Source organism: Tachysurus vachellii, chromosome 26, assembly GCF_030014155.1.
Source record: "Tachysurus vachellii isolate PV-2020 chromosome 26, HZAU_Pvac_v1, whole genome shotgun sequence".
Taxonomy (NCBI): Eukaryota; Metazoa; Chordata; class Actinopteri; order Siluriformes; family Bagridae; genus Tachysurus; species Tachysurus vachellii.
This window is the reverse complement of record NC_083485.1, coordinates 15,935,597-15,963,076: the sequence shown is the minus strand read 5'-3', so window position 1 is coordinate 15,963,076 and position 27,480 is coordinate 15,935,597. Positions and strand designations below refer to the sequence as shown.

The following is a 27,480-nucleotide window of genomic DNA, read 5'->3' as shown; positions in this document are numbered from 1 at the left end:
AACAATCGCAAATCTTTGGGTCATGTAGTTTTAAATCAGTAAAAAACTGCAACATTTACAATTTCTTATGATCTGAGAAACTTGTGAGAACTTCTGAGAAAATTCTACAAAGATTATGTAACCGTTTTAAATCATTAATCTTTAAGGTGCACAGTGTGTGCCTCAGTAAACTGAACATCAACAGGTGAATAATGGCCAACACTGACAATGTCATATGAACTTTGTGGATCAGTGGAATTCGCTACTCCTTCAATTCCTTTCCAAATTCACCAACCCTTTAAGTTTACACATGCATAATCAAATAATTCTTGAGAGTCTGCAGCCTAGGTGGAAGTTTCCCATCATCCAGGCCAAGTAAAATCTTTTGAGTAAAATCAGTAATGTTATGGTTGTGTTTCTCTGCATGATGGATTGACGATGCTAAATGTGTGTGTGTGTGTGTGTGTGTGTGTGTGTGTGTGTGTGTGTGTGTGTGTATACATCACATCCGGAGTGTATTCTTGCCTCATGGCTCCTGAACAGTGTTCTCAGGATAGACTCTGGAATCTCTCTAGTGCACCACAAGCTATTTTTATGATAAACCATACTTAGTATATCTTACATATTGCATTACACATCATGAACAATTAAATATTTATAACTTTAATCTGTGCATTTGCACTTAAACATCATCAATAAATCATCATGGATTTTTTTTTTTAGAATTTGAAGACCATTATTTTGTGCGCCCTTTGCTCCCTGGCAAGGAAAACGACCCACGTGATGTGCAACTACATTACCCATAATGCTCTTCATCCGATAGGAGACGACAAGCGACGTTTTCCAAGAGCCCTTGAAATAAATAGACCAGAGGGTTTTTTGTGCTGTGTTGTAATCACCAGAAGCGCAGCGTTACAGAAGACCACGCAGAAATGGGAACCGAAAAGTAACACGGGTTGCCAAAACTTTTACACTCACACACCCAGAGAGAGAGGGAGAGAGAGAGAGAGAGAGAGAGAGAGAAGTGGGACGTGCTTGATTATGTTATATTTTAACTCATTTATTTTCGACATTGTGCCTGAAGGAGCGAGGCAGAAAGTTGCACTTATGGGATGGCTGAAATTTGGAATATGCGAAATGTTGAATTTACACTTTCTCCTTTTTAAAATGCACTTTTTAACAGGCGTGAGAAGAGTCCGGAGTCCCAGGATTAAATCATCATCTGCTACAAAAAGCAGCATGACTTTAATCCATTTAAGATAGAAATGTTTATATTTTTAAATACTATACTATTTTAGATGAGATGTTACCATAGACGTTATCCCTGGTGACCTGGTGCGTCTTAGATCCTACTTTATAGCTTCTTTATCCTTTACGCCTTATGGATGATTTACTTCTCGCTTTTACGCACGTAATGATGCGCTTTTGACTTGTCTTCCTGCAGACTGCAACGCTTTATTACCGCTCTTCTAAACTTCTCAGAACTCAGAGGTTCACAGCTCGCGGATGTTCATGACGCTTCATTTTACGGCTACAATGCTTCCGTTTTTAGTTTTGAAATCCTCGGTAGAAAAACGATGACTTTTCTGTAGTCTACAGATCTGCGCTTGGGACGCTATCGCTTGGGAGCAAACGCACGCGCGTACAACCGGTAACCGGAGGATCAACGGTGAGGAGAGACATCATGAAGACACCGAAACTCGCGAGTGCACGAGCGCACGCTGACATCTAAAGATAGAAAAGTCAGAATTTCTCCTCCACGCTTCAGCGTCATTCCTGTGGACTTCTTTCTTTCCTTTTTTTTTCATCCACAGCAGTGAGATGACAGGGATGGAGGTTGACCGTTTCCGTTTGATCTCATGAGCGAGAATGCGATAATAACGCAAAAATAAACCCCGCCACGGATGCAATATTCGGTGCATTCGTTCGGGTTTCGTGCACGCTCCGGGACATTACTGTGGTGGATCTCGTCGTCGCTGCTGCTGCTGCTGCTGCTGTTCAACGCCATGGGCTGCATCCAGAGCCTCAGGTGCAAGCCTAAGAGTTTCCGCGAGAGCATCGCCGTGCTCGAGGTGACCGCCTCCATTGATCCGAACCCCACCAGCATCGACGAGTCCTCGAGCGTCGTCCTGCGCTACCGGACGCCGCACTTCCGCGCCACCGCGCGCGTTCTCGTGCCCCCGGTGGCCGCCAAGGAGACATGGACAGTGGGCTGGATCCAGGCGTGCAACCACATGGAGTTTTACAACCGATACGGAGCCGAGGGCATGTAAGTGACTCATGACCGGGTTGCCATGTTGGCTGGGTTTATGATTTTGCGTTATCTTATAGATATAATAGATATAAACATTCCTATAGGACATTACTGTTAACACGGAGTGACTTAGCGGACTGAGGCAGGCTCCCATATTCGACTCTACAAAATATCGCAATAATTAAGACACATTCTTGTTATCGTTGCTGTGTCACATGTGGTGTTTTAGATAAGAGGTGTTTTTGAGTTTGTGCTCCCAGGACAAGAGCAGCATAAGGACAGCCATCTGACTGAGTTTTAAAGACACACATCAGAATCTATATTCCTCTGGGCCTCGATTATTTTTTTTTTTTCAGCAAAGTAATATGTAAACATTTTCACCAAACTACATATTTGACAAAAAAATGTTGGCTTTCTTTGTATTTTTGTGTGATTTGATAAACATCGATCAGCCGTACCAAAGAACGTTAAATTTACGCTTAGCTACAGCCACAAAATTCATAAAGCTTAAAGTTTATTTTAGAGACGAACAGGAGAAAATACATCAGATGACTAAATGCTTTAGTAACGCAGCTCAGCCACTGAAGAGCATCAGATACCATAGGCACAGGATATCACTTCCATTCGTTTCTAAGGTGCCATTACTTTTGTTTTGATCAAACAGTTAGTATTGTTTTTTTTTATTTGTGGATTTGCAATTAATACCGACTTTATAATAAATGCTGCTGCTGATGTAGACGTGAACAAACATGACTGACACAATGCATGATCTGGGGGGCGGAGTTACTGTTGATTACTTTCCTCTAACAGCATGTCACCAACTGTTTTATTCCTCTTACACCATGGCAACCTGTTAAAGAACATCACGTCACTTTAAGCTGCTATAAACACCTGTTTCCTCATTTCCTAATTTTTTTTGTTTATTAAGACGAAGAGAGACACTGACGTGTTTGACCGAGCTGCGCTGCTGTCAGAGCCGCCGGACAGAATAATTATCTCTGCAGACATTGTAAAGCAAAAGGTTCTCTGAGGTTCTGAGGACAAAACCTAAAACCTACTCAGAAGTGATGGAGGTGATGGTGGTTTAGGATGATCATCTTAACCGCTTCGCTCCTGTTCGGTTCAGAAGCTCTTGGTGATCTCGGTACAGAAGTTGTGGCTGAGACGTTCAGTGACATTATGTAGCCCAGATCCTGTAACGGTTTCTCATGGCCTACTTCCTGTTGTAGAAACCACACCATGACCTACTTTCTGAAAAAAAAAAAAAAGCCTTCAGGCAGCGAGCGACTCTAAGGCTAGCAACAGTGTTTAAAGAAAGTTTCTAATTGAGCAGAGCTTTTAATTCTTGGAAAAGAAACTATGAGTTGAATCATTTCACTCATCACCAGTTCAAGGCTTTTGGAACAAACCCATTTCATCAACATGCTTCACCTACAACTGAATCCACATAGTTCTAATTACTCCTAATCTGCTTTTCTTCTCTTAACCAGCGACCACTCTAAACCTTTTAACCATTTATACCAGAATGTTAATCACGTGCATGTTAAAATGAAGCGATGGAGTGGATCTGCTGAGTGAGACGTACAGAGTCACGTACTGACAAATCTGCTTCTTGGAAACGTTTACACAGATGTTTACACACATCATCAGAGGAAGCTTTGATTTGTTTTTGTATAAGATACAGAAAAAAAGATGCTTCATTGTCAGAGATTGATTGCATGCCGTCGTGTGTGTGTGTGTGTGTGTGTGTGTGTGGATATATAAGGTTAGTTACTGGCATCGCTCTCGTCATACATCCTGTGCTATAACACCAGTGTAACGTGTGCTTGATAAAAAGAGTTTGGTTTGTTTTACTTTTTTCAGCTATAAGGTCAAACTTTTCTGACCCGCTAATTAACAGCTGGGTGTTAAAAGGCAGTCCCTCGTGCACACAGAGATCGATCTCTCTCTCTCTCACTCACACACAGCTTCAGATCTTCTATTAAAAGTAAAGCGAGCAGCCCGAGAGAAGGCGATACTTCCTCTGATCTGCAGCAGGGTGGTTTCGTTTCTCAGTAATTCAATAAAGAAGCACTTATTGCGTGCTACAGCATCTCACCCAACTTAGACAGGAAGTCATTTTTTTTTTACATTCATGAATCTTCACGCTTCAGTCATGTACCATAGGTCACTCTGTAGGTGTGTGGAACACAGCAATAACGACTGCAGCTCGGAGAGTTCAGTGCTCCACAATCTCTGAACTCGAGCAGAAATATCCGTAACACAGAATTTGCTGAACCTCACTTTATCGTGCTCTTTGTAGTCGACAACAAGATTATATTTTATTATCTTAACAGATTTTCATTTTCTGAGGCCAAATTTATAAAACTACACTTCATTAAAATGACCTTATGAAGACTTTTCTTTTCTTTACGGTGCAAAACGACGCATATCTGTTTTATTAATTTTTAGTCAGTTGCTACAGAAATATAAAAGAATTCTGCTTTGATTATGAAGCTCAGTGACGCAGCGTTTAGGTCGAGGAGACTGGAGCAAAAGTCTTATTCGTAACTGTTGAGCTCTTGCATGCTGGAGGTGTGTGGTGTGTACTGAAGTGTGTTCAACACAGTCTGAGTGTTAAGCAACAACACACACACACCGGTGTTAATGTACTGGAGTTATCATGAACCTCCCAAATAATACCTGCTCAGTTCTGTGCTTATAGACTGATGGATGGGGTAGAAGGGGGTGCCAATACTTTGTGCACTGCAGCAGCTGGGTAGATACTGAGTGAGTGTAGATACAATGTAGGTGTACGTGACTATTTATAAAGGAACAGAGTAAGTATCAGATGGGCGACATTTTTATATTAACCTCTTTTATAAAAATAACACACACACACAGACACACAGACACACAGACACACACACACACACACACACACACAGCATCATCTACGTGTAATCCCAGTGTGAGGAGATAAAGGCAACTCGTGGGTCTCTGCTTATCCTCGTGCTTCCATCAGAAAGGTCACATTTTTCTGCAGTCAGTAAAAGAATCTTGAACTTCAGTGTGGACTCTTAAAAACAAGCCCCAGTGCGGCGACACTCACCAGTTTTATGTAGAACAAGGTTTCTAAGTAGGACTCATTCAGGAAGCTGAAAACACTTGACCATCCAAATCAGTCTTAACTTACAGGAACACAGATTTCTCTAAAACGTGTTCACGCGCGAAGCCACACCCACGACTGAATCTGGGCTTGTTTGGGGGCGGGGCTTAAAATCACACAGGGTTGTTTTGTTCAGATGGAAGAACTGCTTCATAAATATCGATTCCATACATCATAATCATGCAGGAAAATCTATAAACTACTGTTTTACTGTTGTATAAAAAATTGTAGCTGTGATTTTTTATTTTACCAACAGGACCAGAGATTCACATAGTCGAGAAATACAAAGAAAAAATAATCACATGAAAATGTCAGTGATCTGGTTCACAGCAGACAGCTGTGTGAAGTGTGTGTGTGTGTGTGTGTGTGAAGTGTGTGTGTGAGTGTGTGTGTGTGAATAGCACATTAAAGCCTTAATGCTGACTTCAACATCATGTTTATTTGTCTCCTTTTTTCTTTTTGTTCATCCACTGATTTTAATCCCAAAAAGCTTCACCTTAGAAGGTCATCTGAAGCAGCCGAGGGCTCAGGACTGCCGTGTGATTATTCTTGAGTAATAAATAACACTTGAAGTCGCCTCAGTCACCTCAGGCTTGTTCATTAGGGATGAATACAAACACATTTAAATATATATCTAATATTAATCTTTTTATTAACTTTTTGTATTATATGTTCTGTTCTGTTAAGCTTCTTTGAATGTCCATTGTTAAAAGCGCTATAGAAATACATTTGAATTTGAATTAATACTCAGTAGGGAGTTCTTTAGGGACAGACTGACAGACTGACAGACTGACAGACGGACAGACAGAGAGACAGACGGATGTCTCTCCCCTCTGAGGAGCTAAATATAAAGATGTGCCTGGTGCCTGCTGCTAGTGTCAGTGATTTAGCGTGACTCAGTCAATCTCAGGGACTGTAAAGTGGCTTTCAGTCTCATTTCTGGAACGTTATTCTTTAACGTTAAATGCGTCGTTCAACGTTTTGTGTAAGATGTTTTAACGGCTGATAAATCTTCAGCATCTGAACCAAACCTGAGCGTCTTCCTTCTCAGGCTCTTCCTGACTCTTTTCCCTGTCCGTAGGTCGAGCTGGGAGCTTCCGGATCTCCGTGATGGTAAAATCAAAGCCATCAGCGACTCGGACGGCGTGAACTACCCCTGGTATGGCAACACCACGGAGACCTGCACTGTCGTGGGTCCAACCAAGAAAGACACCAAATTCACCATCAGCATGAACGACAATTTCTACCCGAGCGTGACGTGGGGCATCCCGGTGAGTGAGAGCAATGTGCCCATGCTGAGCAACATATGGAGGGACCAGAGTTTCACCACGTGGCTGGTGGCTATCAACCAGGCTTCAGGAGAGTTGGTGGTGCTGCAGACGGTGCGCTGGCGCATGCGGCTGCACATCGAGGTGGATCCGGACAAACCGCTGGGGAAACGAGCCAAGCTTCTGGAGCCTGTCGCTCAGGAACAGCCGCAACTGCTGGGAAAAAACGAGCCGATCCCGTCCAACGCCATGGTCAAACCCAACGCCAACGATGCACAAGTCCTCATGTGGAGGCCCAGGACTGGAGTTCCAGTGGTGGTTATCCCTCCTAAATACTGAGCACATTTTTTAATATTTTTTTAAAAATGGAAATCAAACTTGAGGTAAATTTTTGCTCCAGTGGAAACACAAGCGAGGAGCTGAGCAGCGTTTCTTATTACAGAAAGGGTCGGGATCACTGTGCTAAATGAGGCCATTGCAAAAAAGGAACAAACAAAAAAAACCTTTTTATCAGTGTGTTTTGCATTGGAACGTACCATTGGTATTTATTTATTGGGGGAGCTTGTCTGCGTGTCCGCGTGGCTTCAGTGAAGGTACAGTTTTTGTGTTAAGTAATTTGTAGTAATGAGTTTTATACAAGAGAAGACATTGAATCCATGCTGCCTTAAGTTTACATCGCTTTCTTCTGCAAAAAAGCTTTTAGCCTTAACCAAACACACACACACACACACACAACGCAGTAAAGCCTCATCCATCCACGCCTCATGATCACGATATAAAGGACTGTGTTCATTTTATTACTTCTATAATAATTTTTTTAAGGCACACGGTTTAACACCGATATGTTTTATGTTTCGAGGCTAGAAGTAACTCCATGAGACAGTTTGGGTTATTTTGGCTTGATTTATTCTCTGTAGACTAAAAGGAAACTTTATCAGAATGATGCAGAGTGAATTAGAGAAACGGTCCTGAATCTGCTGGATGTCCTTCAAGTGCAGAGGTTCAGCCACCGAATCGTAACGAGAGCTCGCTAACGAGAGCCACGTTCTGTTTCTGATCAAAACCACGTCACCTTCATCAGCACTCGATGAATCAAGAGAAAATGACACACAAACACACACAAACACACACACAATCCCAACAACCCTCCACACATCCCCAAAAGTGACGACAATGTTTTTTTCCACTTTTTTCCGTTTTAGTTCTCTGCTTTTGTGCAAATGCTTTCCTCTAGAACACGAACCCTCTCACACAGACGTCTGATCGATACACTCATTAAAAATTGATCACGTGTGCTGACAGAAAGAAAACTGCTCTCTGTTAAACAAGCTGAAGGACACGATGATGCAAACGCCATAAAGAAAGAATAAAACACTGAGTGTTGTACAGTTAGAGGAAAATAATCAACGAGAGAGAGAGAGAGATGGGGAGAGAGAGATGGGGAGGGGGTACTACACTGAGCTGATTAGTTTCCTCTAACAACAGGGTTTTATTTCTAGATCTAGAAGTTTTATTGCTTACTTTATATCTGTTTCCAGTTACATGACGTGCTGAAATAAGTTTGTCATTTTATTTTTTAAAATTATTAATCTTATTAATTATTTTCAGGAGGCGTATGAAACCAATTAAAGCCTAAAATTGATTTGTAAATATTTCATTAATTCCAGGTGTGATTGTCCTACAGTCTAAATCCAGCTGGACTTCAGAATAAATAAATAAATTACAGACAACAAAAAAAAACCCTGCAAAATCTAAAAAATTCCAAACGCAATTCAAAAAAAAATCTTTCGTTCTCTATAAAACTCCGGGTCGTGTCCGAGGTGATTGAGTTTAAAACGGAGACGATAATTAAATAACAGAAGAGATGCATCGATGACGATCTGTTAGTTAAAACTAAGGGGGTTTTTTTGAGGGTGGTTTTCTCCAGAAAACCTGCAGTTCAGATGAATTCTCACGCCCACTTCCGTCTCTGTAACCGTGATGAAACCCAAAACTCACAAACTTCCCTGCTGCTTATTTAAGGTCTGAAACTGACGGTCCGACTTCAGGAACCTGAGCAGCAGCAGAGACGAATAAACGTCTTCATGTCCTGAGGAGTTTATGACATACGCGGTGTTTATTAAGTCAAAGCTGTTTGTTAGACTTCCTCTGATTTATTTACGTTCCTGTTTACGATGCTGCCGAGTTCTGACCTCTGATTGGTCAGAAAGCGTGGATTTTAATAGTAATTTAACAGTAATTTTCAGTACCCGCAGCTCTGATGATCACAGCTTTAAATCTTTTCCTAAAATGTCAGCGTTTCTATAGCAACGGCTCGTTCACTGGGCCAGTTTACGGAGAGAGTCTCCAGTGTCAGGGGACTCCGAGAGGACGAGTGAAACAGGCAGCTGTAACAGTGCTTTATTCGGCAGGATGATGTGGTGTAAGAGGAATAAAACATTATGGCATTAATCCTCATGGATTATTTTCCTTTAACAGCGAGTCCCCCTGGTGATCAGGGCCTTAATGAGCATTTACTGAATAAGGGAAAGGGTGTGGAGGACGGAGCGCTGGCCATATGCAGCTCACACAGTTATTCTGATGAAACTAGAGCAGAGAGAGAGAGAGAGAGAGAGAGGGAGAGAGAGAGGGAGAGAGAGAGGGAGAGAGAGAGGGGGGAGAGGGAGAGAGAGAGGGAAGAGAGAGAGAGGGGGTGAGAGAGAGGGGAGAGAGAGAGGGAGAGAGGGAGAGAGGGAGGGGGAGAGAGAGGGGGGGAGAGAGGGGAAGAGAGAGAGGGGAAGAGAGAGAGAGGGGAAGAGAAAAGGAGAGGGGGAGAGAGAGGGAGAGAGGGGGAGAGAGAGCGATAGAGAGGGAGAGTGAGAGGGGGAGAGAGAGGGGGAGAGGGAGGGGGAGAGAGAGGGGAAGAGAGAGAGAGGGGAAGAGAAAGGGAGAGGGGAGAGAGAGGGGGAGAGAGAGAGAGGGGGGGGGGGGGAGAGGGAGGGGGAGATGGAGAGGGGGGGAGAGGGAGAGAGAGAGGGGAGAGGGAGAGAGAGAGAGGGGAAGAGAAAGAGAGGGGAAGAGAGAGAGAGGGGAAGAGAAAGGGAGAGGGGGAGAGAGAGGGGGAGAGAGAGAGAGAGAGAGGGAGAGAGAGAGAGACAGAGAGGGGGAGAGAGGGAGAGGGAGAGAGAGAGAGAGGGGAGAGAGAGACAGAGAGGGGGAGAGGGAGAGAGAGGGGGGAGGGAGAGAGAGGGGAAGAGAGAAAAAGACTCGAGCAGCATCTTAATTCCAGCAGAGTGAATCGAGGTGATGTTCATGCTGCAGAGGAAAAACTTATTTTTCATCCTAAACCCAAATGATGAAGAGAGCATCACACAGAACTCACTCTCACTGTTACTCTCACTGTCAGTCTCACTCTCACTGTCACTCTCACTGTCACTCTCACTGTCAGTCTCACTCTCACTGTCACTCTCACTGTTACTCTCACTGTTACTCTCACTGTCACTCTCACTGTCACTCTCACTGTTACTCTCACTCTCACTGTTAGTCTCACTCTCACTGTCACTCTCACTGTCACTCTCACTGTTAGTCTCACTCTCACTGTTACTCTCACTGTTAGTCTCACTGTTACTCTCACTGTTAGTCTCACTGTTAGTCTCACTCTCACTGTTAGTCTCACTCTCACTGTTACTCTCACTGTTAGTCTCACTCTCACTGTCACTGTCACTGTCACTGTCACTCTCACTGTTACTCTCACTCTCACTGTCACTGTCACTCTCACTGTCACTCTCACTGTCACTCTCACTCTCACTGTCACTCTCACTGTTACTCTCACTGTCACTCTCACTGTCACTCTCACTCTCACTGTCACTCTCACTGTTACTCTCACTGTTACTCTCACGCTCACTCTCACTCATGGGATAAATTACAGATGTAATATTTAACGTGTTTTGTGATGAAAAATGCAGCGTCTCAGTGTGGAAGAAGAGAAGAGCTACTTCCTTCTCTAACAGATGAAGTCCCACAGCTTCCAAACATCTCCATCTTTATGTAGACTTTGTCAATGTATCCAGTAGTTAAAACTCATGATAGTCTTTACACACACACACACACACACACACACACACACACACACACACACGCACACACTTAACTCATTTATAAATAACACTCTGCCAGGAGGCTGAGAGACAAGAGCTGCAAAAAAAAACCCCAAAAAAATTATTTGCAAAGTGAAAATATCTTGAATATCATCTGATTATTTCAGTATTTATCTGTTAGAACATTATAATAAACCCAAATAAAGGATCAGACTCTCCTCATCCTGCCTCGAGCTAACGTCACACTTGAAACACTACCGAAGAAAGATCTCTCATTTTAAAGATGGATTTCTAGCAAGGAGAAAAATCATCTGGCCGAGTTAGAAAAGTGAAAAGTTTTTCTTCTTGTTTGATCTCAAAACCTCGGTCACGTCTCACACCTCATTTATAATCTCAACAGAAATGTTCACCCGTGTTAACGATATTTTTATAACTACTTGTATATCATTATTTTGCAGTGTGAGTAAATACAGAGCTACATTTATATAAAATATATAGAACTTATTTTATATTTTCAGCCAATCAGCTGTTTGTCAATCAGCAAAACATTGGAAAATATTTACAAAATATCTCAAATATATTAATTGCAAAAACCTTTTTTTTTATTTTTTATTATATTTAAAAATCCTATTATTAGTTTATAAAGATTACACTTTACAAGCGATAAAGTGTTAATAACAGCTTTAAGAGATCGTTTTTCTTCCACTTCTGATATGTAATAAAGTTTATTTAATAAACAGTATGACACGTTACACCACTGACAAAGGTGAAGAGAGAGAGAGGGGGGAGAGAGACACAGAGAGAGACAGAGAGAGCGAGAGACACAGAGAGAGCGAGAGAGACACAGAGAGAGCGAGACAGAGAGAGACACAGAGAGAGCGAGACAGAGAGAGACACAGAGAGAGCGAGAGAGACACAGAGAGAGACACAGAGAGAGCGAGAGAGACACAGAGAGAGCGAGAGAGACAGAGAGAGAGACAGAGAGAGAGAGAGACACACAGAGAGAGACAGAGAGAGAGAGAGGGAGAAGAAAGAGTTCAGTGATGCTAGAATGAAGAAGAGCTGCTGAATTCTGATGAATTTAGAATTTTTTTGTTTATTTGTTTTGTCTTTTTAAAGCAGCTTCTGCCATCGATCAATACTTGAAACCAGACAGCGTTACTGACAAACGAGTCGAACTGACAAATGCACAATGTGAAAAATTTGTACTGAAATAAAAAATAAAAACTCATTGCAACATTTTGTGGGTGTCTTCTTTATCCAACATAATCAAAAAGAAATCACGTACATATCACAAAACACTGTGTAAGAATCACATGTGGAAATAAATGAATCGTTTGTAAGAATCACATGTGGACATATATGAATCGTTTGTAATTAGGTTTCAGGTTGTTTGTAACTTCTGTTATGTGGAATTGTGTCACAGTTGTACAGATGTATCAGACTCGAAACAAAGGGGAAAGGGACAAGAGGCATGAGTGAAAACGAGGAAGTGAAATAAAGCAAAAAGGAAGTGAATCAATTTTGTGGGTGATTTGGATCAAGCGCATGTGTGAAGCAGGATAAAAACAAAAAGCTTAAAAAAAGCTGAGAAGGTTTCTTGGATGTCAGCCTTCAAAATAATTCTGCAAAACAATTCTCTTCAGAGGAAACACAGACATCCAGCAGAAGTGAAAGTGCTTTAAATGAATCATGTAAGAATCAAATGGGTAAAAAAAAAAAAAACTAATTGTGAAAATAAACGAATCATGTAAGAATCACATATGGAAATAAAAGTATAATAGAAACTAAAATCGAATTTTAAAAACTAATTCAGACTTTACAAATTTCCCACATTACACAGATCATAGTCTTAACATGTACCAGGTGAAATGTTCCAGATAGATATAACATTTCTATTTGCGTTCCTTGTATCTGTATACACGACAGATAGCATGAGAACGTTGCCGTAACGATCTCTCGGCTGATATTTAAAACGCGCCGCTAATGCTCTTTAAATTCTTTATGCCTCTGAACACACACAACACTCGCCGTGGACTCGGAGGACCTTCGGCTATTTATAGCGACGTATATCTGTGTACTTTAACATAAGCAGCTTCGAATTCCGGTCATGTCTCTGCTACACAGAGCACAAAGATGATAAAAGTCACAGAACAGTTTCCTGTGTTACGCGGCAAGCGGCTGCGAGAAAGTCAGACGTTTGGGTCTTAACATCTCTGACGAAAAGTTATCATGAACTTCACAGGAAGTAACAGATCAACCTGAGTCACTCGACTCAGCGGCGCCGATCGTCACTCAGGCGTCTGAAATTTCACGTTAAACACCAAAAATCAACCTCTGAAAGATTCTGTTCAACTTGAGATGCTGAAATAAAATCAGAGTTTGTTTTAATGTATAGATAGATGTGTTATTTTAGCTAAAGTTAGTCGCTCGGATAATCCCAGATGGCTAGCGTTCCTCAGCGCTGAGCTAAATTTACAGAAAGCCGTTAGCGGCTAACGTACACCTGTCTCAGTCTGTAATGAACAGCAAACACTCTTTCTCTAAGCCTCACATCACACTAAGGCTTTTTTAATCCAGGTCATTTAGAGCTACAGAAAAAAGAAAAAAAAAACAAAACAAAAAAAAACCTGCTATTCTTGCCTGCATTTTCCTTTGTTCCTTTTCTGAACAATAATTCGCTCAAATTCTAGACAGTACAACCGACCTCAGATCAGATCAGATCAATATAACCTTATAACCTTATAATAACCTATTATAACCTTTATATAACAATATAAAGACTTGTTTATAGCAACAGGACGATTCTCGTCGTCTCTGGTTGTGTGTGTGTGTTGTTTTTTCTTTATGCTAGCAGATGTACAAGAAAGTCAGTAGGTTGATTGATTGATTTCTTTATTTTTTGCGCCGGTGTAAAAATTGTCAGCGTCCATCAAGATCTTGCTTTAAAGCAAATAATCAATTAAATCGAATAAATTTTTTTTTAGCAAACAAATTCTGGTAAACAAACGCAAAGTGTAAGTGCAGACCGTGTGTGTGTGTGTGTGTGTGTGTGTGATGTATGACGTACGCCACAGGGAACGCGATCCCTCACACTTCCTGAACGTTTTGAGATCTAGCGACTCTTCCGTTGAGCGATTTTGTGAGATACGAGGTCACAACATGCTACTGAGAGACAATGAACATTAAACAGTATTTCTTTTGAATGGCTTCAAACTTCTGAGCTGAAAAAGCATCAGGTTCTGATATTAGAATCAGAATCAGATTTATTGGCCAAGTGCGTTGACACACACAATGATGATGATGATGATGATGATGATGAGTCGGTGTGATGCAGGACAACAGAACAACACTGTAGTTGGTAGAAAGCTGGAGTCATTAGCGTGTTTATTGTTTTTTTCAGGCTGCGGTGTTTTACTGCCCTGCTGAGGACAACTTTTGATAATAATCGACAAAAATTACAGATCGCTCTGCCGCAGCTCCGAAAATAAAAAGCTGCTTCTTGTTCGTTTCTTTCCTCCGCATCCCATTAACTCCACGCTCGCACGCTAATTAGGAGTTTCTGATGGAAAACAGGATAATTAAAAACCCCCTCGCTGCCATTTTCACCCTCGCTCAAACACATCAGGAGTGAAATATGGCCCTGGTCCTCGAAAAAAAATAAAAAAATAAAAATAAAAAAAAATAAAAAAATAAATAAACAGACAAACTGACTTCTGAAGCATCACATGAGGAGGTACAAAGTCTGTGAGTCACACGACGTGACCTGAACACTGCGGCAGCTCGTTATTCCTAACAAGAGAAAGATAAGAAGTGAGTGGGAGTGACAATGCCCCATTACACATCCTCTGCTCCGGCATTTGGAGGACGATCACACAGAAAAAAAGAAAAAAAAAAACAAACCAAAAAAAAACAAAAAACATATACAGCACTGAAGCACTAGTAAGACAGAAAAATGTTGACACTGTTGTTGCTATTGTTTATCCTGCTGTCTGGGTGGAGGCGGATGGATGACTCTCTCTCTCCCTCTCTCTCTCTCTCTCATCTCCTGTCAATCACAGACACACTGGCCAATCATCACTCACGAATGCGGAAGAGGGCAGACAGCTGACACGCTCGTATCAGATAAACACAAATGGGATGAAAACGACTTTGTTTGCAGGACGAAACGCTACGAAATGATCGAAACGTTTATTATTTCATTTACTAGCTTGGTTAAATAATCATCTGTCAGTCACTCGGTCTGTACACCAGACATCTGTCAGTCACTCTGTCTGTACACCAGACATCTGTCTGTCACTCTGTCTGTACACCAGACATCTATCTGTCACTCTGTCTGTACACCAGACATCTGTCTGTCACTCTGTCTGTACACTTTGATCTTTTTGGTAATTATTCTCATTTAGTACTTTTTCCCCCCTGATAAAATATTTATTATTTACATCCCTACACAGTATCTGTTCCATCATTTAGGTCTAATTTCTTTTAAGAGGGTTAAAATAGGGTTCTTTTCTGTGAAGCAGTTAAATGTCCATAAGGCTATTCAGCATTAAACAGTGAGCAGGAAAGATTATTAAAGCGTCATTCACAAACATTTACATCACTATGAAACACAAGCTTCAATTTTCCTTATTGTGAAAGAAGAACTTTTTTTTAAAACTTTGCCTAAAGACACGAATAAAAACTCTTCGGTTACTTCCATGTTTAAAAAAAAAAGAAAAAAAAAGACAACTAGAGAGAAATAATGAGTTTAATTAGCCTGCTTTATTTTTTATACGAATTCAAACCCACATAAAAATATAGCAAAAGAAACTGCACATCTCTTTCATTCATCTTATTTGAAGCTCGTCTTATCGCCGCCATGCAGGACGTTACATTTAATTCGTCGTTTATTCAGAACTCGTGCAGTGTATAAAATAAAATCCTTTTCGATTCACAAGCCTCACAAATCGTCATGGAAACACAACATCGCATTCAGCGTGTGTGAGGGAGCGAGTAACGTCTCTGACGCCTCAATCCTACTCGGTGCCTTCACCCTGTAAGCCCAGTTCCCTGGAAACACCGAGAGATGAACCAGCACGCAGCCGTACAGCACTTTTTAATGAAGGACGTTGGGTTTGGGGGAATTTTCATGGGTGATTTTTGGTGATCTAACGAGGATGTTGGTGTTTGGTTGTATTTTATGGAATCTGCTAGCTTTCATACAGAATGTTGGTTTCCTTAGCAGTATTTACTTTGTCAGTGTTTGGTGGTGGTTTAATGGAGAAAGTTGCTTTTTGATGGAGTTTCCATGGTGATGGTTGGTGCTTTAAAGGAAATATTGGTGTGTCGTTCTCTTTCGAAGGAGAATGTTGGTGTTTCATAATGTTTAATAAAAATAGCTGGTGTTTGTTGGTCTGTTGAGTTTTGGTTATTTTTCATTGGCATTGTTGGAGTATGATGGTCTTCAGTTCGAGAACATTGGGCTTTAATGGTGTTTAAATGAAGAACGTGTGCATGGTGTTTGAAGGAGAACACTGGTGTTAGAAGATGAACTAACAGAGGTGTTTATTGGCCTATTCAACTGTAAACATTGTTGTTTTTCACGAAAAACGTAGCGTTTTGTCAGAGAAAGTCCGAGTCGTGCCAGGCTTTGTTAAAGAATCTGATGCTTTAAGGATGAACACAGGGTTTTAACATGATTGAGATTTCAGAGATCCTCTTTCCCAAAAACACTAATCTAATTACAGAGTGTGAGAAGAACAAAGCTTCCAGCTACTAGCTTCTCCAACCAGCAAATGTCTGAGAAGACGACCTAGAAAAAAACAAATTAACAAAACAAAAAAAAAAAAAAGGTATAAATTTTGGCTTCTCCACCCATCACTCATTACTGCATGACTGTTTGTAAGGAATCGTCTCTGAAGAACCTGGCCATAAATAAACACTTTAAATTAATCCCAAAAGAGAAGAAAACAACAGAAGCAAAAATCTTTGCATTTAAAGTCATTTAACTGAATTTCATTATGAAGAGTGTCGATAGTAACTGGAATACTGACTTACTGGTTGGTGTTCGTATTCACGAAGCCCCCGAAACCTTAAAAAAACAACAACAACAAATAGGTAACAAACGGTAACACACACACACACACCAAAAACAGTCTGTCCCACCAGTGAGAAATGGCACGGTAATTAATTACAGTGTACACAGTTAAATTACTAATATGTCCCACATTCGCGTCGACTCGACATCAGCTTCTGCCTCTAACGCACACTACAGGATGAGAAAGCAGCGGTGTTTGTGGTTAAAAACGTCTGGTTCTCTGTAGCAGTGTGTAATTACTGAAAAGTATCTAGAACGTTCTCCTCTCCCGGTCTCATCTACCATGTCTGAAGACACACAAACATAAATAAACCCGTTAGATTTGGTGTTTCTTTACAAACGTCTGACACGCGAGTGTTTTTAAGGATAATGTTGGGGGTTTCATGGTGTTTTATTGAAAATACCACTATGGGTGGATGTCGGTGGTAATATTTAAGGGGGGTTTGATGGTGTTTTGTTTTTTTTTTTGAACGATTTGTTGGTCGACGGTCATCGTTAGTCCTGATGGAAAAAAAAACGAAATACTGACAGTTTAGATGGAAATAGATTGTGTTTATTAGTCTTAGGTGGATCGACGTGATCTTAATGGAATATTTATTCATTCATTTCATCTGTACGCTCTACATCTTCGGTGGAATGTGCAGTAATAAGGAAGCTTAGAACTTTCTCATAAGCGAACAACAAACCCAGGGCCTGGAGGGACAGAGCACTTCCTCTGGTGAGATTTATTTCAAACTGATGGAGAAAAACAGTGAGAGCTGATGAGCTTTTATCTGAGCGATCGGGCCGTTCCTCTCCTTCGACTTCACCGATCGTTCCCTTCGGTATAATAAAGCACGACGGGCGAGTGTAAACCTGAGGCTCAGACAAATTCGTCTATAAAATCTTTCACATTAGCATCGACGTCTGTACGGCTTCTTGAGAAGAAGCTCATGATCTGTAAATTTACACAGATCGCAGTACCGGAGCGAGACGATGAAGAACGAGAACATCTCTCTGGCTGGGAAAGAGATGTTTAATAGAAAAGTACATCGCTTACTCGCTGAACAGAAAAACGTCTGGCCCTCATCACGTCAGGGTTAAACCTATAAACTTAAGCATGACTGCTGGGTGTGAAAGAGGTGGCGTGTGGGTGTGAACTCACCTCCGGAAGGACCGAAGCCTGAGAAGCCGGCGCTCTGGCCTCCGAATCCCGGAGTCTGCTGAGCCAAACCTCCAAAAGTCGGCGTGCTGTTCTGAGGGGTCAGACTGCCGAAGGTGGGGCCGCTGGGGGGAGACGCAAAGCTGCAAGAGGGGAAAAATCAAACATTATGACAAAGACATACAAACAAATAAATATTTTAAAATCACACTTTAGCACAAAATGGAGATTTTTTAAACATTAATAAAAGTCAAGAGTGGAGTCAAATTATGAACACAATAAAATGTGCAATTTTGTATAAAAATTATGGGTAAAAAAATATAAATATATATCAAAGAATCCAAATACATTCGATGTGAAAAATATGTTGATGGATATTTTAAGCAGTTAATTTTGATTCCTGACATTTAATGAGAAAAAAAACAAACAAACAAAATAAATCTTGTAACATGAAGTAGCAATAAACCAGCTGGGAAACACTAAGGGGTGTGTGTGTGTGTGTGTGTGTGTGTGTGTGTGTGTGTAATCTGAAACAGGTGCATGCTTTTGGGATTATCTTTTCATAATCTAACCCTGCATTGGTTCACCGCTCCGAGTTAAACGGCTTCACGTGGAGCCCTGGAATGCCGAGGAGACGGACGAGAGCCGAAGTACACGAGAATAATCCCTTATTATAATCTGTTATTATTCCCAGATAATCTCACAGCAGGACAGTTTCCCATGAACAGATAGAGAAGTGATTTTTTTTTTATAGAATCTAATCAGATGAAGTGTTGAGTGATGTCATGAATTCAAAATGGTGAATCGGTGAACATGATTCACGTGGACTTGTGTGATTTTCCATCATAAGAGGATCAACGTCCTTCTTAATACAGTACATTTGATTTAACTCGACGTTTGTCATGGTCCAAAAAACAATTAATACGCTTAAAGTCTGATAAATAAATAAAAACAACAACAGGCAAATATAAAGCTTTAAAGCTTAGCAACCCTGAAAACCCATAAAATATTAAACCAGACTCTTGTATTTAAAGTCACCTTACACTAAAATATTTGATTTTGTGTGTGTGAGTATGTGTGTTTGTGTGTGTGTATATATGTGTATGTAATATATATATGTATATATAAATGTTTATGTGTGTATGTGTGTGTGAGTATGTGTATATATACACGTGTGTGTGTGTGAGTATGTGTGTATGTATGTGTATATGTGTGTGTGTGTGTGTGTGTGTGTGTGTGTATGTATGTGTATATATGTGTGTGTGTGTGTGTGTGGTTGCACCTGTATTTTTGCCCTGAGCTGTTTGGTTGCAGATACATTACGTGACTGTTTGAAGTTCTTTAATTCCACTGAAGAGTAAAGTATTGGCACCCCGTGTTTCAATGTATGCTGCTACTAACAGATTCAGTGTCTATTGACCATTATTGAGTACCAACACTAACAGTTTCCTATTAGTTAGTGTTTGATTTTCTAAACCTCAAACCCTGTTAATGCTCTGAAGAGACATATCAGTGCCATAAAAAAGACAGAAAGGTGTGGGCATATAAAAGGGCTGTTTGGGGTCCTGTCTAAACAGTTTATCTGGATGTCTGTCAGGTCACCAGCCCATAACCCCTTCAGGGAACGCTGGAGTTTTATCACCTCGGTTCAGCAGCACTGACTGACAGACAGACGGACGGACATGAGTGTAGTGCTGCACTTTTCCTCCAAACTCCACAGTGCTGCTCACTTTCCATTAATGGGCGGAAGGAATACTGGGGGTCGGGGGGGAGGTTGTTTTGGGGCAAAATACATTATGCAGAGCAACAGATGGGCTTCAGTCTGTAACACTACACTTACAGAGTGACCTGCAGGGTGAATGTATAGAGTAGGGAGGATGGGAGGATAGAGAAGAATGAATGGATTAGATGAAAGAACAGATGGATTAAAGAAATAAAAGAAAATAGATGTACATAAAAATGGACAGATTAAAAAAGATTAAAAAAAAAATACAGCGATGAATTGATGGAAGTAAAGAAGATGAAACGGATGGATAGGTAGAAAAATGGGATCAAACAGATGGCGTTATGGATAATGGATGGATTGGGAAAAACATGGATGGATGGGTTATGAATGGATTCAATGAATGGATGGACAGACTAACAGAAGGGATGCATGGAAAGACTGAAAGAAAGAATGGATGATGTATGGTAAGAAATGGACGAATAGATAGCTGGAAAGACGGACGATGGATTAAAACGAACGGACGAAAGCGATTGACAAACCGAAAAGGGGAGATGGAAAGAACGCTTGGTAGGAAAGAAGGGACGGAGGAAAGAGAATGAAACAAGAGATAAATAAAATAAATAAAAGAAGTTAGGAAGAGAAGGAAAAGGGCTTGACATAGAAAAATAAATATGTAAATAAAAATATGCATAAAGAAAAGAAATAAAAAATGAACAGTGCACTGTGACGTCCTTCAAGTCAAGTCAAGAAGCTGTTGCAGTACACAGCGAAAGGAGACAACGTTTCTCCAGGACCTCAAACCACAACGTCGTCTGGATTCAGAACTGGGGTTTTACTGTGCCGTGTGTTACTGTGTAACTCCGTACCCGAATCCCCCGACGTTGGACGCTGACGTTCCCTCTCCAAACACTTTCCCTGTGGTGGAACCCAGAGGACTGGTGAAAGCTGGAGCCGAGCCGAAAGTAGCATGACCTCCAAACGCGGGAGATCCTCCAAACGCAGGAGGACTTCCGAAGGCTGGACTGCTTCCAAACCCACCTACAGCAAATAAAATAAAAGCAACATCATGATTCAGCATCAAGAATCTCAGCATAAAACTTTCATAAATATAACTGTTCGATTCTTTACTTTATTTTTTTATTTCATTTTTACACAATTAATTGTAATTAAAAAGTAATTATTGTTACTGGAAAAGTATTTAGAGAAATTATTAAATGGAAAAACGGATAAAAATGGAAAGCTTTTTTTTTTTTTTTTTTTTTTTTAAGAAGAGACAGTAAATAAGCTTTAGGTTTTAAAACTTTTTAATGAATCTTTTTTAGAATATTAAAGACAAAGTCAATGTAACAGCTTCATGAATTGAGAAAAATTGTTATTATTATTATTAATAATGATAAAAAAAAATTAAATATCCTAACATTAATTAGTATTAGTATAATTGCACTCTGCTGTAACGTACACACTGAGGTTCTCATGGCCATTAAATACACGTTCGTGTGAACTTTAGCCTCAGATAACACTCTAATCATGGGGGAGGAGGAGGCAGAGAGAGAGAGAGAGAGAGAGAGAGAGAGAGGGAGAGAGAGAGGGAGAGAGGGAGCGAGAGAGCGAGCAAGAGAGAGGGACAGAGGGGGGCGAGAGAGAGAGAGAGAGAGAGAGAGAGAGAGAGAGAGAGAGAGAGAGGGAGGCAAGAGAGAGAGAGAGAGAGAGAGAGAGAGAGAGAGGGAGGGAGAGAGAGTGAGAGAGAGAGAGGGAGAGAGAGAGAGAGAGAGAGGGAGTGAGAGAGAGGGACAGAGGGGGGCGAGAGAGAGAGAGAGGGAGCGAGAGAGAGAGGGAGCAAGAGAGAGAGGGAGCAAGAGAGGGAGTGAGCGAGAGAGAGGGAGTGAGAGAGAGAGGGAGGCAAGAGAGAGAGAGGGAGGCAAGAGAGAGGGAGCGAGAGAGAGAGAGCGAGAGAGAGAGGCGGGGGGGTGAGAGAGAGAGGGGGGGGGCGAGAGAGAGAAAGGGAGCGAGAGATAGAGAGGGGGGTGGGTGGGGTGCTAGAGGTTGTGTTGTACAGAAGGCGTACCCAGGGCTGTGTATTGATCTGTAACTCCACTCGTTGTGGACAGCAAGTAAGGCTGAGCTCTGAAATTACAGCCGTCCTCCGCTCACCAAGCTGAATAATTGATCACGCTTGTGGAATCGAATTACGCTCTCTCTGGATCGGAGCCATTAACGGCTAAAAAAAATGAGACTCTCCCATAATTACGTGTGACAGACGATGCGGATTTATAACACGCAGCGGCGCAGGATGGAGCCGACTCCCAGATTCTCTAAATAAATCATCATGCATCGGTTATACAGACCGAATACAGGAGCATTGTTTGCATCTTAACTTGATTAATTCATTTCCTATAAAAATACTTGACAATATATATTTTAGTATACACACTGTTCGAAAGTGTGTACCATGGTAACAAACTGTTCAGGAAATGATTTAAAACTTAGTGTTAGAGTTTATGATGTAGAGATGCAGCTTGAAGCACATCACGTTAGAGCTGTCTGGCCCCAGAGTCGTACCTGTTTTAGCAGGAGTGGAGAACGAGCCGAAGCCCTGAGCAGCTACAGAACCCCCTCCAGCACTGAACGTCCCACTGGGCTTCTGCTCTCCAAACGTAACGCCTCCGAACCCGAACGTCTTCGCACCGGTGTTCCCGAAAAGGCTCCCACCTGTGTGGGGTTGTGGGGGGGAGGAGAATGAATAAATATTATATTATATTATATTATATATTATATTGGTATTTGTAGCACAACCACTCCTACAGCTTATCATGTTAGTGCGAGACCAATACACACTCTGAGGATGTAAGAAAAGGGACTGTTTACAAAGCACGGACACTGGAGACTCTGTCCATAGACATCCGTGAATAAACGTCCATGTGAATATACATGTTACTACAGAAACGATGGCACGAACGTTGATTAAAATCGGGCTGAAATCTGGACTCGGGTTTGTAGGTTACAGCAGCTACAGCGTGCTGAAGAGCACGAGTGCGACAGAGTGAACTCTATTCTGAGTAACGGTGCCTCCCCTCACGTCACCTCCTGTCTAACCCTCCGCAGCCGAGTTAGGAGAACATCCACACTTTATCCAGCACATACCAAAGCAGCTATTTATTCCTCCACTCTTTAACTGTGTGTGAACAGCAGTGTGTGTGTCTGTGCACCGAGTGAACTGTTACAGCTGACATAATGATAATAACATCAGAGTGTGTTACAGTTAGAGGGAAGCACCAAACATCTAATAAAGCTTTGTTGCAAACCGGCAGCAAAACTGTAACTAGTGCTGCGGTGAACCGAAAGACTTTCATACGGAGAAGCAATAAAACTGGCAGATATATTTTACATTGAAAAGAAAAAAAAAAAAAAAAAAACACATTAAAGGTGGGGTGTCCGTTGTTTGAAAGCCAATGTTGACATTTGAAATCACCAAAACAAACACGCCCCTAACCCAAATGGGACCCACCCGTTTTGATAGCGCCGCCCACACATACACCAGACAAGTATAACCCAGATTTTATGGCGGATCCTGTTGGGGCAGCTAACCGAGGCTATATTTTTATCAATAAATGACCTCAGTGAGTAATACTATGGTCAAACAAATGTGTGTTTGTGGTACTGTGAAAGGTTTATCTCTGTTTCACGCGGAAGACGTTCAGTTCTCTCCAGTGCTGGAAAGCTGATCCAATATTAACACGTCCTACTTCTTACCTTTTCGTAAGCCTTTCTTTTCTTTCTTTCTTTGTTTTTATCCTCCAAGTCAATGTTAAATCCGCTTTCTGCTAATGTCACACACGCGCACTGAACACTCTCTCCGCCCATATTGACAAGACCCGCCCCTGTCTGCTCATTGGCTACACGTTTGTTTTGTTTTTGTTTTGTTTGTGGGCCCAATGCAGTTTTCTGAAGCATTTCTCAAACAACGGAGACCTCACCTTTAAATTAGCTGTTGTTAGTTATTAAAATGAGAAGTTGTCCCAGTATTTCCTATCATCGTGTTATGGCGTAATTTATCAGTTTCGATATTATTTTGTCAGAGCACTTTACAGTCTAGAACACAGAATCCTCACCGGTCTGATTGGTTTGACCGAAAGCGCCGGTGTTAGTGGATCCGAACGGGTTTTTGTTGGCGGCGTCTTCACTCGGCTTGCCACCCAAACCGCTGAAAAATCCTCCACCGGAAGAGCTGGGGGCCCCAGAGCCGAACAAACCTCCACCTGATGACGGCTGATGGGAGAAAAAGACAGAGGATCAGATTATGCAGATAAAAAAAAATCTGATGGAAATAATAACGCTGAGAATTACTGAACACTTTACCTGGCCGAAGACGCTGTTGGTGCTCGGCTGCTGACCAAACACAGATGAAGAAGAGGTGCTGCCGAACACTGTAGGAGCAGGAGAAGAACCAAGAAACAACAATAAGGCACTCATCTACTGAGATCCTTAATCTAAATTAATAAAAGCTATAAGCTTTTAAATTCAGCTGTAACACAATATGAAGCTCGTACTAGAAGGTTGTCCGAATCCAAATCCAGAAGACACGGTCGTCGTGGTCGTGTTCCCTCCGAATAAGGATCCCTGTCCGAAGGTCGAGGTGCTGCTGCTGCTCTGCCCGAAAGCAGGAGCGCTGCTCTGCCCAAAGATGCTCGTCCCGGCGTTCGCTCCAGAACTGGTACTGTTTGACCCGAACGAGAAGGAGCTGGCGCTGGTGGTACTAACGGATCCAAAAAGCCCTCCTCCTCCTCCTCCACTGCTGGATACCGGAGCAGGAGCTGTGCTCGGTGCGGCCGTCTGTCCGAACCCGGAGCTGCCCCCGAACGCAAACTGGTTAAAACTGAAGCTGCCAGCTGAGGGGAATCCCACAGACGTCGGCTGTCCGAAAACCGGTTTCCCAAAATTGGAAGTGGTGGAAGGAACGCCGAATCCCGGAGATCCGAACGCAGGGGTGGAGGAGGTGGTGATCGCCTGAGAGAACACTGGAGTCGGAGCAGGAGCAGATATGCTGGTGGCTAGATAACGACCAAAGGAAACATACAGTACGTGACATAAATATAGAAAAAAAATGATCTATATATAAATATAATGGATAATGTATATTATAATGTATTTTAAGGTTCTATAATAAGAAAAAAACAAGAAATTATGTATAAATAAATGTAAAATTAAATACATCATAAAATTTAAACATTCAGTATATTTAGATGTTGTTTAGGGATCCAGTTGCAATTCAGATTTGTGTTGCTAAAAAGGGGAAATGTAAAATCAGGCAAACATTATGATAGGCTCATTAATATTCCTATGTATTTGCATAAATATTAAAATGCGAGCAGAGTCTCGGTGAATTTGAAACACAACGGGCGAAGCTGCTCTACCTGCTGTACTGATGACTGGGGTGAAGATGGTGACTGGTAACGTTGTACTGTTGGAGCTCACAGCTGGCTGGGTGAAGATAGATCCTGGAGTGGTGGAGGGTGGAGGTGGAGCTGCTGGTTCTGCTGCCGGCTGCTGTTGTTGTTCTACACTAACTGTGGTAGCAGGCGTCGTTTCCTGGACGGGTTTTGACGCCGTTACGGGCACCGTCTCAGCCACAGATTGCATGGATGTGGGCGTGGCCTGGGGAACAGATGCGGTCTGGATCACCGGAATTTCAGGCTCTTCATGTTTGATTTGGGAAGACGGAGGTTCTTCTGTGACGGATGCTGGAGACGGAGTGGATGTAGAAATCGCAGAAGCTTCAGCACTCGGTTCTGAAGAAGGTTCTTCGGGTGTAGCGGTAGAAACCGACTCGAGTGGAGGAGAAGGTTCAGGTTCAGGAGCTTTCTCAGTTACAGGGGTAGTTTCTTGAGACAGAGGAGTCGCGAGCAGAGAGCTGAAGGAAGGCACGGACACAGACGAAGCAGGCGTGAATGAGAATTTTTTGCTGGTCAGTGATGACTCTGTGCTTTCAGGAGGCTTAAAAATTCCTGGATTTTTAGATGCCTCTAACGTAGTGCTGCTGGTCTCCGGGTTGTTTCCAGCGGTCGCAGGTTTCTGAAGGTTTCCAAATGTGAACGCCGTGCCAGGAGCTGTGCTTGGTGGCTTGAAGGTGAAGGTCGTACTGGGCTTCGGAGATTCTTTAACCTCGTCTCCTGGGCCGACTCTGAGATCGAGGAAGGGGCCGAGAGAATCTTCTTGAGCTTTGAGAGCCTGAAACGAGGGAATCGTGGAGCTTTTGCCTGGTTCGCTCGTCGAGTTCTGTGCAGAAGTGACAAGTTTCTGTGGTATTTTACCCACCTGGGTCACACCTTGGTGGGTCAAAAATGTAGGGTGGGGAAACAAAGAAGAAAGTTGGATTTTTATATACAGCAGTCAGTAATGCAAGAAAAACAATCATGTGTGATATAAAGTCACAGTTACTTTGAGAAGAGCTCGCTCCTTGGGATTGAGATGATGTGGTGCTCAGGTTAAAGGGGAATCCTGCAGGTGATCTGCAATTAAGGTGTGGATGTTAATTATTGGGTAAAAACAGCAACGAGGTTTTATTAATAATCAGTAAATACACACTCACAGTCCTTTGCTGTTCTGGGGTTCCAGGTTTGAAGACAAGCTGAATGGTGCAGCAGTGTCGGGTTTGGTTAGCTGACCTAAACACACACACAGGCACTTTATAAACACCACGAACACTAACACTACTGCTAACGCTACTAACAATAATAATAATTATAAAGAACAAAACAAATATCTATTAGTTAAAGGTGGGGTCTCAGTTTTCTGAAGCATTTCTCAAACAACGGAGTCGGGCCGCCAAACAAAACAAAAACAAGACAAACGTGTAGCCAATGAGCGGAAAGGGGCGTGTCTTGTCAAAACGGGCGGAGAGAGTGTGGGTTAGGGGCGTCTTTGTTTGGTGATTTCAAATGTCAACATTGGCTTTCAAACAATGGAGACCCCACCTTTAATCTACATTAAGGTGCTTTGACATAAACCTCGGTGAAACATACTTTATACTTTTTATGATACAATAGTTTAATCTCATTCAGGGCTTTAAAATTAACGGAAACGATAAAATAAATACGAAATAAAGAATTCCAAAAGAGAAAATTCTTACCAAACACAAAGCCAGGTTGAGCCGGAGCGCTGTCTGTGACCGGGGGATGAACCTTTATGGCACTCTGGGTGGGGTTCTGAAGAGGATGAGGTTAAATATATGTTAATTATATGTTAATTATATGAACGGATCCGGTGTAAACCTGGAACACGTGTTCCTCATCAGTGTAGCTTTATTTTAAGACATATTTGTTATTGTTTTTGCTCATTAATAAATACAAAGTCAAAATAAAACAAACATTAGTCATTTTTAAAGGCATCTCACAGATATATATTTAAAAAGAGGCTCACATGCAAGTATTTGATAAATAATTCAACGAATGAAACTTTGGGACTTTGTGTAAAAGATTTTATTTTATACTCAGTTTATCCTCATGTGTAAATAAAACATGACCTTTGAGTGACCCTGTGTGTGTTAACCTGCTGAGTGAAAACGCCATCACGTGTTTCACCGTCCTGATAGTATTTCAGACAGGTCTGGGGTATTTCACATTACTGCCCCAGCGTCTCTTTACTCCCACCATGAGACATGATGCTGTTTCTGCAGCTTTTTTTTTGATAAAGGTATCTAAAAGAGCTGTAATTCTCCATTACAACCTCCTAGTGTCCAGACTGTGATTACAGTGATGTTGATTGTTTTACTGTAACAGCACAACACAAGGCTTTATTCCTAATAGATTTACA

The 27,480-nt window shown here is 41.7% G+C and overlaps 2 protein-coding genes across 10 annotated transcripts in view; one reads left to right on the top strand and one right to left on the bottom strand.

The window, feature by feature from the left end:
- The first annotated feature begins 863 nt into the window (after positions 1-863).
- On the top strand, positions 864-7,446 carry fam78ab (family with sequence similarity 78 member Ab). 2 transcript variants are annotated; one of them, XM_060862668.1, is made up of 3 exons: positions 945-1,390; positions 1,572-2,248; positions 6,463-7,446. In XM_060862668.1, exons 2-3 carry the CDS (start codon positions 1,884-1,886, stop codon positions 6,986-6,988), a joined length of 891 nt encoding a protein of 296 aa, XP_060718651.1. In that variant the 5' UTR covers positions 945-1,390; positions 1,572-1,883; the 3' UTR covers positions 6,989-7,446. The 2 variants fall into 2 exon arrangements, with proteins under 2 accessions (XP_060718652.1, XP_060718651.1); XM_060862669.1 differs by lacking the exons at positions 945-1,390; positions 1,572-2,248 and adding an exon at positions 864-925.
- A 7,228-nt stretch (positions 7,447-14,674) lies between these two features.
- Positions 14,675-27,480, bottom strand: part of nup214 (nucleoporin 214) — a 28,204-nt gene continuing 15,398 nt past the window's right edge. For 3 of the 8 annotated variants that reach the window (XM_060863687.1, XM_060863690.1, XM_060863688.1), the window contains exons 26-37: positions 26,798-26,873; positions 26,258-26,333; positions 26,107-26,177; positions 25,083-25,994; positions 24,219-24,719; positions 24,028-24,095; positions 23,781-23,937; positions 22,231-22,380; positions 20,538-20,709; positions 17,949-18,088; positions 16,765-16,798; positions 15,471-16,631 (exon numbers count right to left, since the gene is read on the bottom strand). In XM_060863687.1, the coding sequence (XP_060719670.1) occupies positions 16,592-16,631; positions 16,765-16,798; positions 17,949-18,088; positions 20,538-20,709; positions 22,231-22,380; positions 23,781-23,937; positions 24,028-24,095; positions 24,219-24,719; positions 25,083-25,994; positions 26,107-26,177; positions 26,258-26,333; positions 26,798-26,873 (2,397 nt within the window). In that variant the 3' untranslated portion in view covers positions 15,471-16,591. Of the gene's footprint in view, positions 14,774-15,470; positions 16,632-16,760; positions 16,799-17,948; positions 18,089-20,537; positions 20,710-22,230; positions 22,381-23,780; positions 23,938-24,027; positions 24,096-24,218; positions 24,720-25,082; positions 25,995-26,106; positions 26,178-26,257; positions 26,334-26,797; positions 26,874-27,480 lie in introns of those variants that run through there. The other 5 variants (XM_060863689.1, XM_060863692.1, XM_060863693.1 and 2 more) reach the window with 4 other exon arrangements.

Coding starts and splice junctions, on each gene's coding strand:
- fam78ab (XM_060862668.1), top strand. CDS start 1,884: ATGCAATATTCGGTGCATTCGTTCGGGTTTCGTGCACGCTCCGGGACA. Junction 2,249..6,462: donor CGATACGGAGCCGAGGGCAT/GTAAGTGACTCA, acceptor CCCTGTCCGTAG/GTCGAGCTGGGAGCTTCCGG.